This window comes from Saccoglossus kowalevskii, chromosome 2 (assembly GCF_978046115.1).
Source record: "Saccoglossus kowalevskii chromosome 2, keSacKowa6.1, whole genome shotgun sequence".
NCBI classification, from domain to species: domain Eukaryota; kingdom Metazoa; phylum Hemichordata; class Enteropneusta; family Harrimaniidae; genus Saccoglossus; species Saccoglossus kowalevskii.
This window is the reverse complement of record NC_140642.1, coordinates 34766684-34785963: the sequence shown is the minus strand read 5'-3', so window position 1 is coordinate 34785963 and position 19280 is coordinate 34766684. Positions and strand designations below refer to the sequence as shown.

The window sequence follows — 19280 nt, the reverse complement described above, 5'->3', positions numbered from 1 at the left end:
TGACCATGGTTGTGTGTAATTTTTGTTGTGCTCTGTGTAGCACAGTTCATATTCATAAGTTTATATTGTTACTCTATGACAGACTGACGACACAATTGCAGAGGATTCTGGGACAAGCTCTGGGAAAATTAATGTGCCTTTATACAATACATGGTTTGATGATTACATAGATATTACCAATCTAATCATTGAGCCATTATTATTGATGGTAAGTATTATTGCCTAAACCGATGAGTTGTACTGGTTTTAATACTTGAATATTCTTTAATTGTATAACTTTATATTTGACAGCAAAATACTCTTTATCGAAGTGATCTACCCACATTATTTTAATTCACACACAACAAAAGTATGTTTTGGTAGCTTTTTGTCTCAACTAATGACTCAAGTTTAATAAGTTAGCTTGGCACTGACCTCTGTGTGATCACTTGAAAACTGCTTGTGTTGCTGACCATGGTACTAGGCTGTCTGTCTGGGTTTGCTTTCTTTACAATCATGGTAGACAGCTCTCTGTCATGCCATTGTAGGGGTACTACTGGGCTTTCTTTCATTACCTCTGCTGTCATTGGTTTGGATGATTGTAAGTCTGTCTTTGTTTTTTTTAAAACACCTTCTTTTTGATAATTTTTAACTTTTAATATTTTCTTTGGATGGACCTCCATAAGATTTGATCATTTTGTTACAATATCTTAAATTCTCTATTTTTGATGAGTAGTTTTGTCATTTTTTGTCAAAAATGGCATTTGACTTCTATTTGATGACTGCTAGTTTGAATTAATACTTGGTATATATGTGCCTTTGGGGGAGCTCTCATTTTGTGACATAATGTGAACTCTCTGTTAATTTACAGACATATTCTATAACTGGCATTGATGAATCCAAAACTTTGGTACTATTAAACTTATCTGAATCAGTAATAAGATCTAAACAGTAAATAAGATGCAACATTTAAATAGAATGTAAACAAATCCAAGATTATTTACAGTTACCCCTTGCTAAGACGTGGGTGTCGAGATCCAAGCAAAAACCATGACTTATCAGGGATTCTGATTTACCAAGGGCCTCGTGATATTTGGATTCATGCATTAAAAATGGATAAAAAAAACATATACACACATGGGTTTATTTATAGGACGTTTTTTTTTATTGAAAATCGTCACAGCATCCATGTCTGCCTGCAGCTTCGCCTTGGATCAAGACTTTGTGTATAGCATTTTTTTTTGCCAACTTAAATTCTCTATTTTTGATGAGTAGTTTTGTCATTTTTTGTCAAAAATGGCATTTGACTTCTATTTGATGACTGCTAGTTTGAATTAATACTTGGTATATATGTGCCTTTGGGGGAGCTCTCATTTTGTGACATAATGTGAACTCTCTGTTAATTTACAGACATATTCTATAACTGGCATTGATGAATCCAAAACTTTGGTACTATTAAACTTATCTGAATCAGTAATAAGATCTAAACAGTAAATAAGATGCAACATTTAAATAGAATGTAAACAAATCCAAGATTATTTACAGTTACCCCTTGCTAAGACGTGGGTGTCGAGATCCAAGCAAAAACCATGACTTATCAGGGATTCTGATTTACCAAGGGCCTCGTGATATTTGGATTCATGCATTAAAAATGGATAAAAAAAACATATACACACATGGGTTTATTTATAGGACGTTTTTTTTTATTGAAAATCGTCACAGCATCCATGTCTGCCTGCAGCTTCGCCTTGGATCAAGACTTTGTGTATAGCATTTTTTTTTGCCAACATCAGAACAACCCTGAACTTGATTCAAATTCAAAGTTGTTAGCTCTGAGTTGTTTTGTGAGGATGCATGCTTTGCATTGGTTGATGAAACCAGAGAGTGGCATTTCCGCAGACTGTTCTTGAAGAAACCATACGTAAACAGCTATATTGATGTCATCATTGTTGAATCATTTCGCACAATTTATGTTCAGTCCACCTCCGTTTTTCTTTATTCTTTACCCACGAAAAGTGAACTCACTGATCATGCCAGATCATGTTCAATGTTCACCTTTCTTGAGACAGTTGATCGCTATGATTTTTTTTTTACGTATAGACAGACTGGATAGCTTTAACTGGATAGTAATGGATTCAACTTATTGTAGTGAGTTATATCAAAGAGGGGACCAGCCGAGAAGTATGTAAAGTTGCAACTTGACGCCTCGCAATCACCCTTTGTATCGATGGACAGCAGGTGTGGAGTTGTCTCCTCCAGCCCTTTAACTGCTAATTAAATACATTAGAAAACAAAACATTAGTTCTGTTACTTCAAAACACATTGGAGCCATCCAACTACGTGCTAGAATGCTCTGCTGACATAGCGGAGCTATTTCAATCATCTGGTCGCTTGTTTCATGTACTTATGGTGGCTTTTGCTATGCAAGGAGAAGATATTGCGTAGTTAGTTTGTTATCCATTCATACATTTGTTATTTATTCTATGTTCTCAATGGACAAGGTTGTAATAGTTGTGCTATGTTTTTGTCTTCAAGATGCCAGAAAGCATGCGTATGTCATTGCAGGGAGAGGACTTTTATGGTATTCCATGGGCAGGTGTTTTTATTACCTTGATGATTGGAATTCTAACATTTGGTTTGTTGATCTGTAAATGTGCTTATGGAGTAAGTATATACATGTGATAACAGTGTGTTATATTTAATGCAAATAATATCATTGTCAAAATTTCCTATTTAATGCATTAAGTATTGGTATTATTGTCTAATTTATTTCTGGAACATTTTAATCTGGTTTATGTAATTTAAAACAATCTTATTGCTCAGGAAAAGTACCAGTGTTTTGAAAACATGACCAATCGTAAATAAAAACATTAATTTTATACTGGTAATGAAAACCAGATATTAGTAATATGCTAAATTTAGGTTTCTTCTTCATTCCTATTAGTTGTCCGGTAAGAAGATGGTTGACCCTGAAGGTATGTGTCATCCTGTCACTTTTCTCCACTTCCTTGTTACCCTGACAAAGAGACATTCTCTGCTATGTGACTCGTAAACATGCTATGCACATGAATAAACAAGCAGAAATTATGATGGTCATTGAAAGAAAGTAAATAAAAAAAGATAACATGATTAGCACTGGCTAGTTTAAACAACTTTTACGATGGTGTGTTGATGCTATGACACGCATCAACTGCACCCACGACTGAGTCCTGATATTTCATCCTGTTTTAGTACATACGTTTTGTTTGGTTATTTATTAAATACAAATTGATACGATTGAATGAAATAAATTGAAAGGCAGTCACATTATGATCTTTTATTTATATTAAATGTGTGCGAGTCCCTCACTATTAGTTTAACGTCCCCAGTTGAGGTTGGTTTGATCCGACTTGTTCTCAGATCCACATAACAAATAGCAAAAGCTATTGTTCAAAACAATATGTTTTTCATATTGACAATGTTGTAACATTGTAATTTAAAATACTATATATGCAGTATATGACATGTAATAAAACATTTCCTACGACATTCAACACTTTTTATGAAACTAAGTCAATGCATTTGCAAATATGAATACAAATTTAACTGAATCAACTTACCCATGTGCAGTTCTTAATGGCTTTTGGGATAGAGGTAATTAACAATAGAAATCATGCATGGGCATTTGACTACCAGTCTTCTTAGCGGGTTTGAGGAGAGCAGATTAAAAATGAAAATCATGAAAAAACCTACTTGCAGAGCTGACTCAAATCATTATTCTTTATCAACATGCCAAGTTTCATTGATATCTACCACATTTGAGAAAATGGAGGTAAAATTACAGACACACAGGCAGTAAAAGCCCAAGTTCATAGCTCCTTTTTCATGCCGAGCGGGCACCAATAAACAGTGTTTGGCATATAATACGCAAATTCTTGTCTTGTATATTTTCTGCATTGTCATGGTGAGCAAATTCATGTTTCCAATATTGAATGTTACCAATGCTAGCCCTGTGTTTTTAATTTACCAAAATATATCAAATATTTATAGCAGTATATTTGATCAAAGATGCACATTTTAAATATGAAAAATACAATACATGATTGAATACTAAACTTGAATTTGTTCCATGATGGTTCCAAGACGAAACATAATGGTTTTTTCTGTGAGAACCTGGTGACTATTGTGGTTTCAAAACTCAACATTTGAACAAGTCATCACCTGTTTCTCAGGAGTGCTTGTACGTTACATTCAAGCATGGTATTGGGTCACTGATGCATTTTGATTTGTAATTACATGGCTGTATGCTGGCATTTGGGTGGTACATGTATGTACATGGTTATGAATATATTATCACATTCTTGCTCATTCTTTGCAGTTGTTGAAAAGCAGTTAAGACAACAGGTACAAGTTTTAAAAGATGAAAAAGAGGATATCCAAAATTCACTTGTCAATGTTGAAAGACAGGTATGTTTGTCACCCTAAATCCCTTTTGGTCACTAAAACTGTAATATCATTAAATATTAATATGCCAAAGAAGTCTTAAAACAGACAAAATATATATGGATATTACACTTATCTATACAGCTGTTCATAAAGGTGATTGACTGTCAACATATGTCGTCCATCAGCCATCCATCACCAGCATGCTATCTGCCCATTAATTGTGTGTCAATATTTCTATTTTCAATTTATTCAGCTCAATTGCTTTGATGGTAGTACCTTGGGTAGACCTTTTTGTAAGATTTGTTTGTTATGACAATGGTTGCTTTGTTGAGATTCACTGCATCCTATGACAGTAGTTGAGATAGATTCACTGCATTCTATGACAATAGTTGAGATAGATTCACTGCATCCTAGAGTGTTTACGTTTTTTATTATAGGTACATTCATTACGGAGTGATTTAGAAAATAAAGTACTATGTATAGCTGATCTGAGTGACGCTAAACAAAATCTAGAGGTTTGTGTTGTCAGTTAATTTATTTACTATATTTAAAAACAATCTGACTAATTAGTCCCCGTTCGGACGCAGTCCGAAAACGGGGACTTATGTTTTGCCCTGTGTGCGTTCGTCCGTCCGTCCGTGTGTCCGTGCGTCCGTCCGTGATCACCTGTATCTCGAACATGCATGGACCGATTAAGTTCAAACTTCACTCATACATCACACATTATATGGGACATATGCACATGCATTTTTTTCATGATCCGATTAACGATAGCCAAATGGCGGCCGCTTTAAGGCCGAAAATGCATTGAAATCGCACATTTTCATCATTCCGGACCCGGATCTCAGTTATGCATGGACGGATTTCATTCAAATTTGGTACATACATTAAACATAATGGGACCTTGATGCACGTCATTTTTTTTTTGGATCAAGTTCGAAATAGCCGACTGGCGGCCATTTTGTTTTAAAGAATTCCGTTCTGGATCCGTATCCAAGACATGTCTGGATTGATCAAGTTCAAACTTCACACACACATGGTACATCATGTCACAAATAGATATGTGCATTTGTTTCATGATCTGCTTAACAATAGCGGAATGATGGCCATTTTAAGGCCGAAAATGCATCAAAATCACGTATTTTCACAATTCCAGAACCGGATCTCAGTCATGCATGGATGGATTTTGTTCAAATTTGGTACATACATTAAACATAATAGGACCTTGATGCACGTCTTTTTTTTTTTCGGATCAAGTTCGAAATAGCCGACTGGCGGCCATTTTGTTAAAGAATTCCGTTCTGGATCCGTATCCAAGACATGTCTGGATTGATCAAGTTCAAACTTCACACACACATGGTACATCATGTCACAAATAGATATGTGCATTTGTTTCATGATCTGCTTAACAATAGCGGAATGATGGCCATTTTAAGGCCGAAAATGCATCAAAATCATGTATTTTCACAATTCCAGAACCGGATCTCAGTCATGCATGGATGAATTTTGTTCAGATTTAGCACAATGTGTTGTACATATGCAGGTGCATTTCGGTCATGATCTGCTTTGAATGTATATGTCACTCAAATATGAACGGAACGGGGACGTGTCATTGACAATGACTTGTTAATTAGTATTTTCCTTGACACAATTGCAGTAGTCAACATGTGTGAATTATATTGACATAACTGCAGTATTCACCATGTGTGAATTATATTAACATAACTGCAGTAGTCACCATGTGTGAATTATATTAACATAACTGTATTAGTCGCCATGTGTGAATTATATTAACATAACTGCAGTAGTCACCATGTGTGAATTATATTGACATAACTGCAGTAGTCACCATGTGTGAATTATATTGACATAACTGCAGTATTCACCATGTGTGAATTATATTAACATAACTGCAGTAGTCACCATGTGTGAATTATATTAACATAACTGTATTAGTCGCCATGTGTGAATTATATTAACATAACTGCAGTAGTCACCATGTGTGAATTATATTGACATAACTGCAGTAGTCACCATGTGTGAATTATATTGACATAACTGCAGTAGTCACCTTGTGTGAATTATATTGACATAACTGCAGTATTCACCATGTGTGAATTATATTTACATAACTGCAGTAGTCACCATGTGTGAATTATATTGACATAACTGCAGTAGTCACCATGTGTGAATTATATTAACATAACTGCAGTATTCACCATGTGTGAATTATATTAACATAACTGCAGTATTCACCATGTGTGAATTATATTGACATAACTGCAGTATTCACCATGTGTGAATTATATTTACATAACTGCAGTAGTCACCATGTGTGAATTATATTGACATAACTGCAGTAGTCACCATGTGTGAATTATATTGACATAACTGCAGTAGTCACCATGTGTGAATTATATTGACATAACTGTAGTAGTCACCATGTGTGAATTATATTAACATAACTGCAGTATTCACCATGTGTGAATTATATTGACATAACTGCAGTAGTCACCATGTGTGAATTATATTAACATAACTGCAGTATTCACCATGTGTGAATTATATTAACATAACTGCAGTAGTCACCATGTGTGAATTATCAATAGCCAATTTTATACAAACTTTTACATCTTCAAATATTTGTACAGGCAAATTCAAACTAGGACTATGTTATTGACGATGACTTTATATACTTATTTTCTCTCAATACAGAAATCATATCATGAGGTAGAATCAAGAAATGTGGAACTGAATGATAAAATACAGCAGTTACAAAGTAACTACGTACAACAAGCAGAATCACTTGATGAACAGCGCAAACTTGTAAGATATTACAACAATGACAGGAAAATAAAAGTTATCTGTTTGTCCAAAATTATAATTTACTGAAAACCAGAACATTGTTGTATTAATACTGCCTTTGCTTTGCTTTACTATGTATATTAGGTAACCATGTACCAAGACCAAAGTTGTGAAAGCATGGCAAATGTTACAATACTACAGCATAAAATACAAGAGGTAAGCTGAGAGAATGTTGTTCTATTGAACAATGAAAACATTTTCATTACTTTGTGAAAATTGTTTTTATTTGACAATATTAGCATCATGTATTACATTGTGTTGATAGATACATTGTAATGCTCTGACCAGTTTCATTAAAACATGGTATTGACAACACTTGTGGGTTAAAGATGCACATCATTTTATTTTGAAATTTGATACAAAATGGCTGAGTGGTGGACTAGTTCATTTCTACCAGTTTCTCAGATAGACAGATTTTTTTTTCAATTTGGTACAATGACCAGATATAACAGGTTGAATGTCAAAAAAGTAAAATCACAAAACATTGACATGCCTTGGCTAATTTTGGATGAACTCTGAAACCAGAGAAATGTTTCGGCATTTCCAACTATTTCAAAGACATGCCTGGTGTTTTCATATGTATATCAGCAAATTAAACATTGCATTAATTTGCACTAAATTGCCTTTTTAGTCCCTGATTAGATGTAGTCTGAAAATGGAAGTACTCATGTTTTGATTGCAAGCCATGCATCTGTATCTCGGACATTCAAATTCACCAAATGCGTTGCTTACCTTGGACAACATATACACATCCATTTGTTCATGATCTGAACATTTTTGTTCTAAAAATTCATCAAAATCAAGCATTTCTACTATTCATTCCTGTTTGTTTTTTGGATTTGACCATCCATGAACAACTTCTCAAAAAACACTGTTGTGATACTGAATGTTACATGTGTGAGGCAGGTCAATATAGTGAATGTTAAATGTGGGAGGTAGGTCAATATACTGAATGTTACATGTGTGAGGCAGATCAACACACTGAATGTTAAATGTGGGAGGTAGGTCAATATACTGAATGTTACATGTGAAAGGGAGGTCAATATACTGAATGTTACATGTGAAAGGGAGGTCAATATACTGCATGTTACATGTGAAAGGGAGGTCAATATACTGAATGTTACATGTGTAAGGGAGGTCAATATACTGAATATTGCTTCTTTAAATCTTGCAGTTAGAATCCTCCTACAATGATAGCAACACACTTCTTACGCAACTTCAGACTGAACTTGATAGCAGTAAAGAACAGAGCAGCATTCTGGAATTGACTAAAGAACAGGTTTGATCACTACTTTATGTTTTTATTACGGTATGCATTATTGTGTGTGTGTGTCTGTCTGGGTGTGTGTGTGTGGTACCAACGTTGCGATGACTTCAATTTAACTTTACATCGACTTATGACGACAGGACAGGTCAAGTTTACAGGTTTAGGTTTAGTAAATATTATTCGCAAACATTTCTATGTTTAGTCAACGGATATTGAAATTTTATTTAATTAAACTCCTTTTAAACGCAACCCCATATAGGAATGCATTTCATATCACAACTATATTAAAAGTTAATCCAATGTGTGTCATTACAATGATGGTAAGACGTATATGTGTGTGCGTCTGTGTATCTCTGCCTGCCTGTCTGCCTTATCTTTGTCGCTAGGCTTCTTGTTTCAATGACTAATCTTAAATTTTGAATTATTTTTTGTTCAATAGAATAGAAAGATTATTTATTTTTATGTGTACAGCAGTAGTGTTTAGACTATGTACTTAGTTCAGTTTTTCTTGTCACAAATTTTACCACTCGCAAGTTATCAGTATTTGTGCACTCAATACATACTTTAGCTGCTTTGTATAGGTGATATCTATGACAGATTTTCTATGTTAATATTGAGTATTGTTTTAAATGTTTCTTTCTAGCTTTTGAAAGAAGCACAAGGATGGACTGAAAGGTAATGCATTATACAATAGGAAATGTTAACACATTGCCATCTATGGTAAGGTAATATTATACAATAGGAAATGTTAACACATTGTCATCTATGGTAAGGTAATATTATACAGTATGAAATTTTAACACATTGCCATCTATGGTAAAGTAATATTATACAGTAGGAAATGTTAACACATTGCCATCTATGGTAAGGTAATATTATACAGTATGAAATTTTAACACATTGCCATCTATGGTAAAGTAATATTATACAGTAGGAAATGTTAACACATTGCCATCTATGGTAAGGTAATATTATACAGTAGGAAATGTTAACACATTGCCATCTATGGTAAGGTAATATTATACAATAGGAAATGTTAACACATTGCCATCTATGGTAAGGTAATATTATACAGTAGGAAATGTTAACACATTGCCATCTATGGTAAGGTAATATTATACAATAGGAAATGTTAACACATTGCCATCTATGGTAAGGTAATATTATACAGTAGGAAATGTTAACACATTGCCATCTATGGTAAAGTAATATTATACAGTAGGAAATGTTAACACATTGCCATCTATGGTAAGGTAATATTATACAGTAGGAAATGTTAACACATTGCCATCTATGGTAAGGTAATATTATACAATAGGAAATGTTAACACATTGCCATCTATGGTAAGGTAATATTATACAGTAGGAAATGTTAACACATTGCCATCTATGGTAAGGTAATATTATACAATAGGAAATGTTAACACATTGCCATCTATGGTAAGGTAATATTATACAGTAGGAAATGTTAACACATTGCCATCTATGGTAAGGTAATATTATACAATAGGAAATGTTAACACATTGCCATCTATGGTAAGGTAATATTATACAGTAGGAAATGTTAACACATTGCCATCTATGGTAAGGTAATATTATACAGTAGGAAATGTTAACACATTGCCATCTATGGTAAGGTAATATTATACAATAGGAAATGTTAACACATTGCCATCTATGGTAAGGTAATATTATACAGTAGGAAATGTTAACACATTGCCATCTATGGTAAGGTAATATTATACAATAGGAAATGTTAACACATTGCCATCTATGGTAAGGTAATATTATACAGTAGGAAATGTTAACACATTGCCATCTATGGTAAGGTAATATTATACAATAGGAAATGTTAACACATTGCCATCTATGGTAAGGTAATATTATACAGTAGGAAATGTTAACACATTGCCATCTATGGTAAAGTAATATTATACAGTAGGAAATGTTAACACATTGCCATCTATGGTAAGGTAATATTATACAGTAGGAATTGTTAACACATTGCCATCTATGGTAAGGTAATATTATACAGTAGGAAATGTTAACACATTGCCATCTATGGTAAGGTAATATTATACAGTAGGAAATGTTAATACATTGCCATCTATGGTAAGGTAATATTATACAGTAAGAAATGTTAATACATTGCCATCTATGGTAAGGTAATATTATACAGTAGGAAATGTTAACACATTGCCATCTATAGTAAGGTAATATTATACAGTAGGAAATGTTAACACATTGCCATCTACAGTAAAGTAATATTATACAGCAGGAAATGTTAACACATTGCCATCTATAGTAAAGTAATATTATACAGTAGGAAATGTTAACACATTGCCATCTATGGAAAGGTAATATTATACAGTAGGAATTGTTAACACATTGCCATCTATGGTAAGGTAATATTATACAGTAGGAAATGTTAACACATTGCCATCTATGGTAAGGTAATATTATACAGTAGGAAATGTTAATACATTGCCATCTATGGTAAGGTAATATTATACAGTAAGAAATGTTAATACATTGCCATCTATGGTAAGGTAATATTATACAGTAGGAAATGTTAACACATTGCCATCTATAGTAAGGTAATATTATACAGTAGGAAATGTTAACACATTGCCATCTACAGTAAAGTAATATTATACAGCAGGAAATGTTAACACATTGCCATCTATAGTAAAGTAATATTATACAGTAGGAAATGTTAACACATTGCCATCTATGGAAAGGTAATATTATACAGTAGGAATTGTTAACACATTGCCATCTATGGTAAGGTAATATTATACAGTAGGAAATGTTAACACATTGCCATCTATGGTAAGGTAATATTATACAGTAGGAAATGTTAATACATTGCCATCTATGGTAAGGTAATATTATACAGTAAGAAATGTTAATACATTGCCATCTATGGTAAGGTAATATTATACAGTAGGAAATGTTAACACATTGCCATCTATAGTAAGGTAATATTATACAGTAGGAAATGTTAACACATTGCCATCTATAGTAAAGTAATATTATACAGTAGGAAATGTTAACACATTGCCATCTATAGTAAAGTAATATTATACAGTAGGAAATGTTAACACATTGCCATCTATGGAAAGGTAATATTATACAGTAGGAATTGTTAACACATTGCCATCTATGGTAAGGTAATATTATACAGTAGGAAATGTTAACACATTGCCATCTATGGTAAGGTAATATTATACAGTAGGAAATGTTAACACATTGCCATCTATGGTAAAGTAATATTATACAATAGGAAATGTTAACACATTGCCATCTGTGGTAAAGTAATATTATACAGTAGGAAATGTTAACACATTGCCATCTATGGTAAAGTAATATTATACAGTAGGAAATGTTAACACATTGCCATCTATGGTAAAGTAATATTATACAGTAGGAAATGTTAACACATTGCCATATATGGTAAAGTAATATTATACAATAGGAAATGTTAACACATTGCCATCTGTGGTAAAGTAATATTATACAGTAGGAATTGTTAACACATTGCCATCTATGGTAAAGTAATATTATACAGTAGGAAATGTTAACACATTGCCATCTATGGTAAAGTAATATTATACAGTAGGAAATGTTAACACATTGCCATCTATGGTAAAGTAAGTTATACAGTAGGAATTGTTAACACATTGCCATCTATGGTAAGGTAATATTATACAGTAGGAAATGTTAACAGTGCCATCTATGGTAAAGTAATATTATACAGTAGGAAATGTTAACACAGTGCCATCTATGGTAAAGTAATATTATACAGTAGGAAATGTTAACACATTGCCATATATGGTAAAGTAATATTATACAATAGGAAATGTTAACACATTGCCATCTGTGGTAAAGTAATATTATACAGTAGGAAATGTTAACACATTGCCATATATGGTAAAGTAATATTATACAATAGGAAATGTTAACACATTGCCATCTGTGGTAAAGTAATATTATACAGTAGGAAATGTTAACACATTGCCATCTATGGTAAAGTAATATTATACAGTAGGAAATGTTAACACATTGCCATCTATGGTAAAGTAATATTATACAGTAGGAAATGTTAACACATTGCCATCTATGGTAAAGTAAGTTATACAGTAGGAATTGTTAACACATTGCCATCTATGGTAAAGTAATATTATACAGTAGGAAATGTTAACACATTGCCATCTATGGTAAAGTAATATTATACAGTAGGAAATGTTAACACATTGCCATCTATGGTAAAGTAAGTTATACAGTAGGAATTGTTAACACATTGCCATCTATGGTAAAGTAATATTATACAGTAGGAAATGTTAACACATTGCCATCTATGGTAAAGTAATATTATACAGTAGGAAATGTTAACACATTGCCATCTATGGTAAAGTAATATTATACAGTAGGAAATGTTAACACATTGCCATCTATGGTAAAGTAATATTATACAGTAGGAAATGTTAACACATTGCCATCTATGGTAAGGTAATATTATACAGTAGGAAATTTTAACACATTGCCATCTATAGTAAGGTAATATTATACAGTAGGAAATGTTAACACACTATGTTTTTGTTTTTCTGAATGAAAGTTACTTTCTCAAATGTTTACATTTAATTGTTATCTCAATGACTTCTTATGATTTCAAAATTTAATAGACACTATAAAATTATTAATGACTTACTTAACAAGTCTAGCAATGATTGAATCTTGTTTTGTTATAATTAATACCTTTATATTTTGCTGATTGTTGTTGCTATATTATTGAGGATGAGAGTGAAACATATTCACAATGTTCTGATCTGTAGGAATGTAGTTCATTACATACAAATTTGTATCGGCGCCCTCAAGTCACTCTTATAAACTACATAACATTCAATGATTGACAGTTGACCTTGTAATTTTACTTGTTTATTATAAGTAAATCTAAATCATCAATTAAAACATTCAATTGGACATTGCATTATGTCATTTCTATACAAAATTTCTATACGTGTTCATTTGTTGAGTGTAGCTGGCCCTGAATCTGCATAACATGCATGGATGTTTCACAGCCATGGATATGGTAATATCTATTATTTACTAATTATGCTATTATGCTAATTTATTATGTAAAAGCCAGTTTTACCAGGGTGAAGGTAATAATTGTGCTGTGTTTCTTTTAGAGTTGATGAAATGAATGAAAGAATTGTCAGCTTGACCAATGAAAAGAAACAATTGGATGAAACTTTGGAATACAAGAACAATGAACTTGAGGTATGTTTGTAGTAGCAAACTTGTGAAGTGTGGTATTTTGCTATGAATTTCAATTGAGATAATATCACTGGATATCGCTGTCTTTCAGGTTCTCAAAGACTGTTTGTTGCAGTTGAAATCATTAGAAACAATGGATGCTGATGATGATGAAAATTCAGGTCAGTATATACATTGAGCATTCTAACTAGGCACAAAGACATGGAACAATATCAGCTTAAGAAATGGTATCCAACATGTCTCATTGTCATATGGTAGACATTTGCACATTTGTATTCATCGGGTGAGACATCTTGCATATGTCGGGTGAGACATGTTCATCTATCAGGTGAGACATGTTGCATCTATCAGGTGAGACGTGTTGCATCTGTCGGGTGAGACGTGTTGCATCTTTCAGGTGAGACGTGTTGCATCTGTTGGGTGAGACGTGTTGCATCTGTCAGGTGAGACGTGTTGCATCTGTCAGGTGAGACGTGTTGCATCTGTCAGGTGAGACTTGTTGCATCTGTCAGGTGAGACATGTTGCATCTGTCAGGTGAGACGTGTTGCATCTGTCAGGTGAAACGTACTGCATCTGTCAGGTATGACGTGTTGCATCTGTCATGTTTGACGTGTTGCATCTGTCAGGTACGACGTGTTGCATCTGTCAGGTACGACGTGTTGCATCTGTCAGGTATGATGTGTTGCATCTGTCAGGTGAGACGTGTTGCATTTGTCAGGTGAGACGTGTTGCATCTGTCAGGTACGACGTGTTGCATCTGTCAGGTACGACATGTTGCATCTGTCAGGTACGACATGTTGCATCTGTCAGGTACGACGTGTTGCATCTGTCAGGTACGACGTGTTGCATCTGTCAGGTACGACGTGTTGCATCTGTCAGGTGAGACGTACTGCATCTGTCAGGTATGACGTATTGCACCTGTCGGGTGAGACATGTTGCATCTGTCAGGTGAGACGTGTTGCATCTGGCGGGTGAGACTTGTTGCATCTGTCAGGTACGACGTATTGCACCTGTCGGGTGAGACATGTTGCATCTGTCAGGTGAGACGTGTTGCATCTGGCGGGTGAGACTTGTTGCATCTGTCGGGTGAGACGTATTGCACCTGTCGGGTGATACATATTGCATCTGTCGGGTGACACGTATTGCATCTGTCGGGTGACACGTATTGCATCTGTCGGGTGAGACGTGTTGCATCTGTCGGGTGACACCTATTGCATCTGTCGGGTGAGACGTTTTGCATCTGTCGGGTGAGACATGTTGCATCTGTCAGGTGAGACATGTTGCATCTGTCGGGTGAGACGTACTGCATCTGTCGGGTGAGACGTACTGCATCTGTCAGGTATGACGTGTTGCATCTGTCATGTTTGACGTGTTGCATCTGTCAGGTACGACGTGTTGCATCTGTCAGGTACGACGTGTTGCATCTGTCAGGTACGACGTGTTGCATCTGTCAGGTACGACGTGTTGCATCTGTCAGGTGAGACGTGTTGCATCTGTCAGGTGAGACGTGTTGCATCTGTCAGGTACGACGTGTTGCATCTGTCAGGTACGACGTGTTGCATCTGTCAGGTACGACATGTTGCATCTGTCAGGTACGACGTGTTGCATCTGTCAGGTACGACGTGTTGCATCTGTCAGGTACGACGTATTGCATCTGTCAGGTGAGACGTACTGCATCTGTCAGAAATGACGTATTGCACCTGTCGGGTGAGACATGTTGCATCTGTCAGGTGAGAAGTGTTGCATCTGGCGAGTGAGACTTGTTGCATGTGTCAGGTACGACGTATTGCACCTGTCGGGTGAGACATGTTGCATCTGTCAGGTGAGACGTGTTGCATCTGGCGGGTGAGACTTGTTGCATCTGTCGGGTGAGACGTATTGCACCTGTCGGGTGATACGTATTGCATCTTTCGGGTGACACGTATTGCATCTGTCGGGTGACACGTATTGCATCTGTCGGGTGACACGTATTGCATCTGTCGGGTGACACGTATTGCATCTGTCGGGTGAGACGTGTTGCATCTGTCAGTTGAGACGTATTGCATCTGTCGGGTGAGACGTTTTACATCTGTCGGGTGAGACGTGTTGCATCTGTCAGGTGAGACGTGTTGCATCTGTCGGGTGAGACGTGTTGCATCTATCGGGTACGACATATTGCACCTGTCGGGTGAGACATGTTGCATCTGTCGGGTGAGACGTGTTGCATCTGTCGGGTGAGACGTGTTGCATCTGTCGGGTATGACGTATTGCACCTGTCGGGTGAGACATGTTGCATCTGTCGGGTGAGACGTGTTGCATCTGTCGGGTGAGACGTGTTGCATCTGTCGGGTGAGACATGTTGCATCTGTCGGGTGAGACATGTTGCATCTGTCGGGTGAGACGTGTTGCATCTGTCAGATATGACGTATTGCACCTGTCGGGTGAGACATGTTGCATCTGTCGAGTGAGACGTGTAGAATCTGTCAGTTCTGTTTTTGGATGACTTGAGTACGCAGCTCAGTCACCTTTAGATTAATTGAAACCAAATAACCAAATTTTTTTTCTGCTTATAATGCTATTCATAGGACTTAACATTGAAGACAAAATCAAACACATGTTGGATGTTTCCAAGGTAACTACATGTATAAATCAATATGTCAATTTTAAAATTGTTGTGATGGCAGTTGTGCATGTTAAAACATTATCTGATAGCTGATGATTTACTCATTGATTTCAGATGAATTTGCAATAACTTTGTTTTTTGCAACTAAATTTATTGTTTAAAAGACAAATGAATAATCCTGGTATGTTTAAACCTTGTGGATTTTAACTGACTGATGGTAATTTTCATCAAAGAACAATAAAAAAACAGCAAAGTATGTCAGGCATGCCTGGGCTAATTTGTTCAAACATGATATGAACAACACACATTATGTGTTACTCTCGCACGTTAGTTTGTTTTGGGATTTAAGACCATATTGGTTTCTAAAAGTTTCTAAAATAATAAGTATATAATCATTTATACATAATTTTGTATGTTCATTTTCTGTCTACTGTGAGCATAGCTCTCAATAGAAGTTTTTAACAAATTAAACTGAGGTTATTTTGCACAGCGAAGCAACAATAACTTATACTATACTAATATATTGATTGAAACTTTTGGGCATTGCTTTATTTTTAATGGATCTTCACATTTAAAACTGTTTAATAGCACCCCTAACTGTAGACAGAACCTGACTCTCTCGGATTAGTTCTAAGTGTTCTATAGACTGAAGCTGTTGAAGTTAAAGTGACTAGAGGCATGTGCGGTAAAGTAAGAGCTGTCTACTTTGAGCAGAGCTCATCATATGAGTGATTGCCCGTCATTGTCCGTGTCAGTGTTTTACTTTTTCGACTTCTTCTTGAAAACTATAAGCCTAAATGCTTTGATACTTGGTGTATATGTACCTTGGGTAGACCTCTCTTAGATTTGTTCATTTCATGACGATATCTTCAATTCAATATTCAATATTTTTGTCATTTTTGGTAAAAAGTGATATTTTCGACTTTTTGTTAAAAACTGTAAGTCCGATTGCTTTGATATTTCATATATAGTTACTATATGTGGACCTTTCTCAGATTTGTTCATTTCATGATGATATCTTCAATTCTCTAATTTTGGTGAATATTATCATAATGGTAATTTTTGGTAAAAAGTGATATTTTTGACTTCTTGTAAAAACAACAAGTCTGATTGTTTTGATACTTTACATACCGGTATTGTTCATTTTCTAATGATGTCTTCAGTTCTTTAATTGAAAGTGCATTGCTAACAGCGGAGCTATCTCAGCTGACAGGCTGCTTGTTGGCAGAGTACTAAAGCACATCAACAAATTTCTAGTAAAAAAACACAAAAAAACTAAGATTTTGGAAATTGCATGTCTCTTTTTTCATATTCAAATTGCAAGTACAAGTGCTGAAATATAGTGCATTGTGCCACAGAAACCATATTTATGCTATGCTCCAATAGTCACTGTTGTATAATTCCTTTTTCAACCCAGCTGGCTTCTCTGAATGGAGAGGCTATTACGTTCAAAAATTAATGTTTTATATAGAACTTGTACATTAGGTTTCTAGAGCTGAACTGAAAGTATTCGCATAATCAGGGAGATTAACTACATTCATATAAAATCTGAAATGTTTTTTGATGGAATGCCGAGATCCGTCAAAAGTGGTATTTCCCAAATAAGGTCATGATCTTGTAGTGCCCAAGAATTTCAATCAATATTTTACTGTAATTGATTGGGTGTAAATGCAAGTATAGTTAAAATTGGATTGCCCTTGCTGCATGTCTGTGTTTCGTAATAATGTCATGCCTTGCGTGGACCTCTGTCAAGATTTCTTTTTTCACGGGACAATTTCTGCAGTCAATTTACTGATTTCTCAATTACCAATTGTCAGGTGTTTTGGATATGTGTTTAGTTTAGGGATGAATCCTGTGCAATTGATCGCATACAAATATCTCCAGTACCACTCATGAAATTTAAATGAAACTTGGTACATTGTAGACTTGCTTATAAGTTTTATTGTTTTTGTTTTCAAATAGCAAGATGAAGAAATGTAATTGCTTGCATGTGTCCCCATAGGCACGGACTCGTTTTCTCATCAGTAATGTATCTGCATAACTGGGATCAATTTCTGGAATAGTCTGATTAAACAAAACTGAAACTACCATATTTGCAAAATATGCAGGTGACATATTTTATGTCATTGACTATGACATGTTTTCAATGCTTTATTGTGGCCTGAACCATCGTTTTTCTTTTATCACATTCAACATATTTGCACTTGTCTGTACTTATTGGTCAAACACTACCTAGTAGTAATTTCTAACTAGAAAAAAAAATGAGATCTTTGAAATGACAACTCTTGATAACGAGATTATTACAAGAATACCTCAAAGTATGCATGAAGACAGTACAGTGGAAGTATCGGCCGACGTGCAGCGGATGGTGGCAGCCATGTTTTTTTTTAATCATTCCCGTTACCTTATATGGTACATGTAGGATGACAAAAAACGTAAAATATCGCAAAATTACGGCACGCTCTGATTTATGACGTTATGGTAACAGATGTATCATTGTTATTTTTTGTATGTGCCTGTAGGTGAATGCTAAGCTGTCTATTATTGAAGAAGAAAGAAATAGTTTAGAAAGCAGGTTGCAATCAGAAATCACTTCACGGATACAGTTAGAAGGTAAACACTTGCAATGCTAATTGTATTCATGTATGTAAATATACTACTCAAAAGATATCAACTCCTTGCATCTCTTTCTTTTCTCAGACCAAATAGCCATTCTTAATAGACAAGTTGAGAGTCTTGGTAAAGAACATGGTGAAGCAGAAAAGCAATATTCAGAGGCTCAGACAAAATTAACTATATTATCAGAGTATTTCAAGGAAAAAGAACTGAAAATGCAGAGGTAATAATATAACTAGGAGGTG

The 19280-nt window shown here is 34.9% G+C and overlaps 1 protein-coding gene across 2 annotated transcripts in view; it reads left to right on the top strand.

Annotated features, from left to right (window-relative positions):
* Window positions 1-19280, top strand: part of LOC100373461 (uncharacterized) — a 61981-nt gene that overhangs the window by 16475 nt on the left and 26226 nt on the right. For both annotated transcript variants that reach the window (XM_085494895.1, XM_085494890.1), the window contains exons 7-20: window positions 83-208; window positions 2515-2643; window positions 2924-2954; window positions 4337-4425; window positions 4842-4919; window positions 7120-7230; window positions 7354-7425; window positions 8444-8548; window positions 9180-9211; window positions 13729-13819; window positions 13908-13977; window positions 16382-16428; window positions 18942-19032; window positions 19120-19258. In XM_085494895.1, the coding sequence (XP_085351021.1) occupies window positions 83-208; window positions 2515-2643; window positions 2924-2954; window positions 4337-4425; window positions 4842-4919; window positions 7120-7230; window positions 7354-7425; window positions 8444-8548; window positions 9180-9211; window positions 13729-13819; window positions 13908-13977; window positions 16382-16428; window positions 18942-19032; window positions 19120-19258 (1211 nt within the window). The remainder of the gene's footprint in view (window positions 1-82; window positions 209-2514; window positions 2644-2923; window positions 2955-4336; window positions 4426-4841; window positions 4920-7119; window positions 7231-7353; window positions 7426-8443; window positions 8549-9179; window positions 9212-13728; window positions 13820-13907; window positions 13978-16381; window positions 16429-18941; window positions 19033-19119; window positions 19259-19280) is intronic.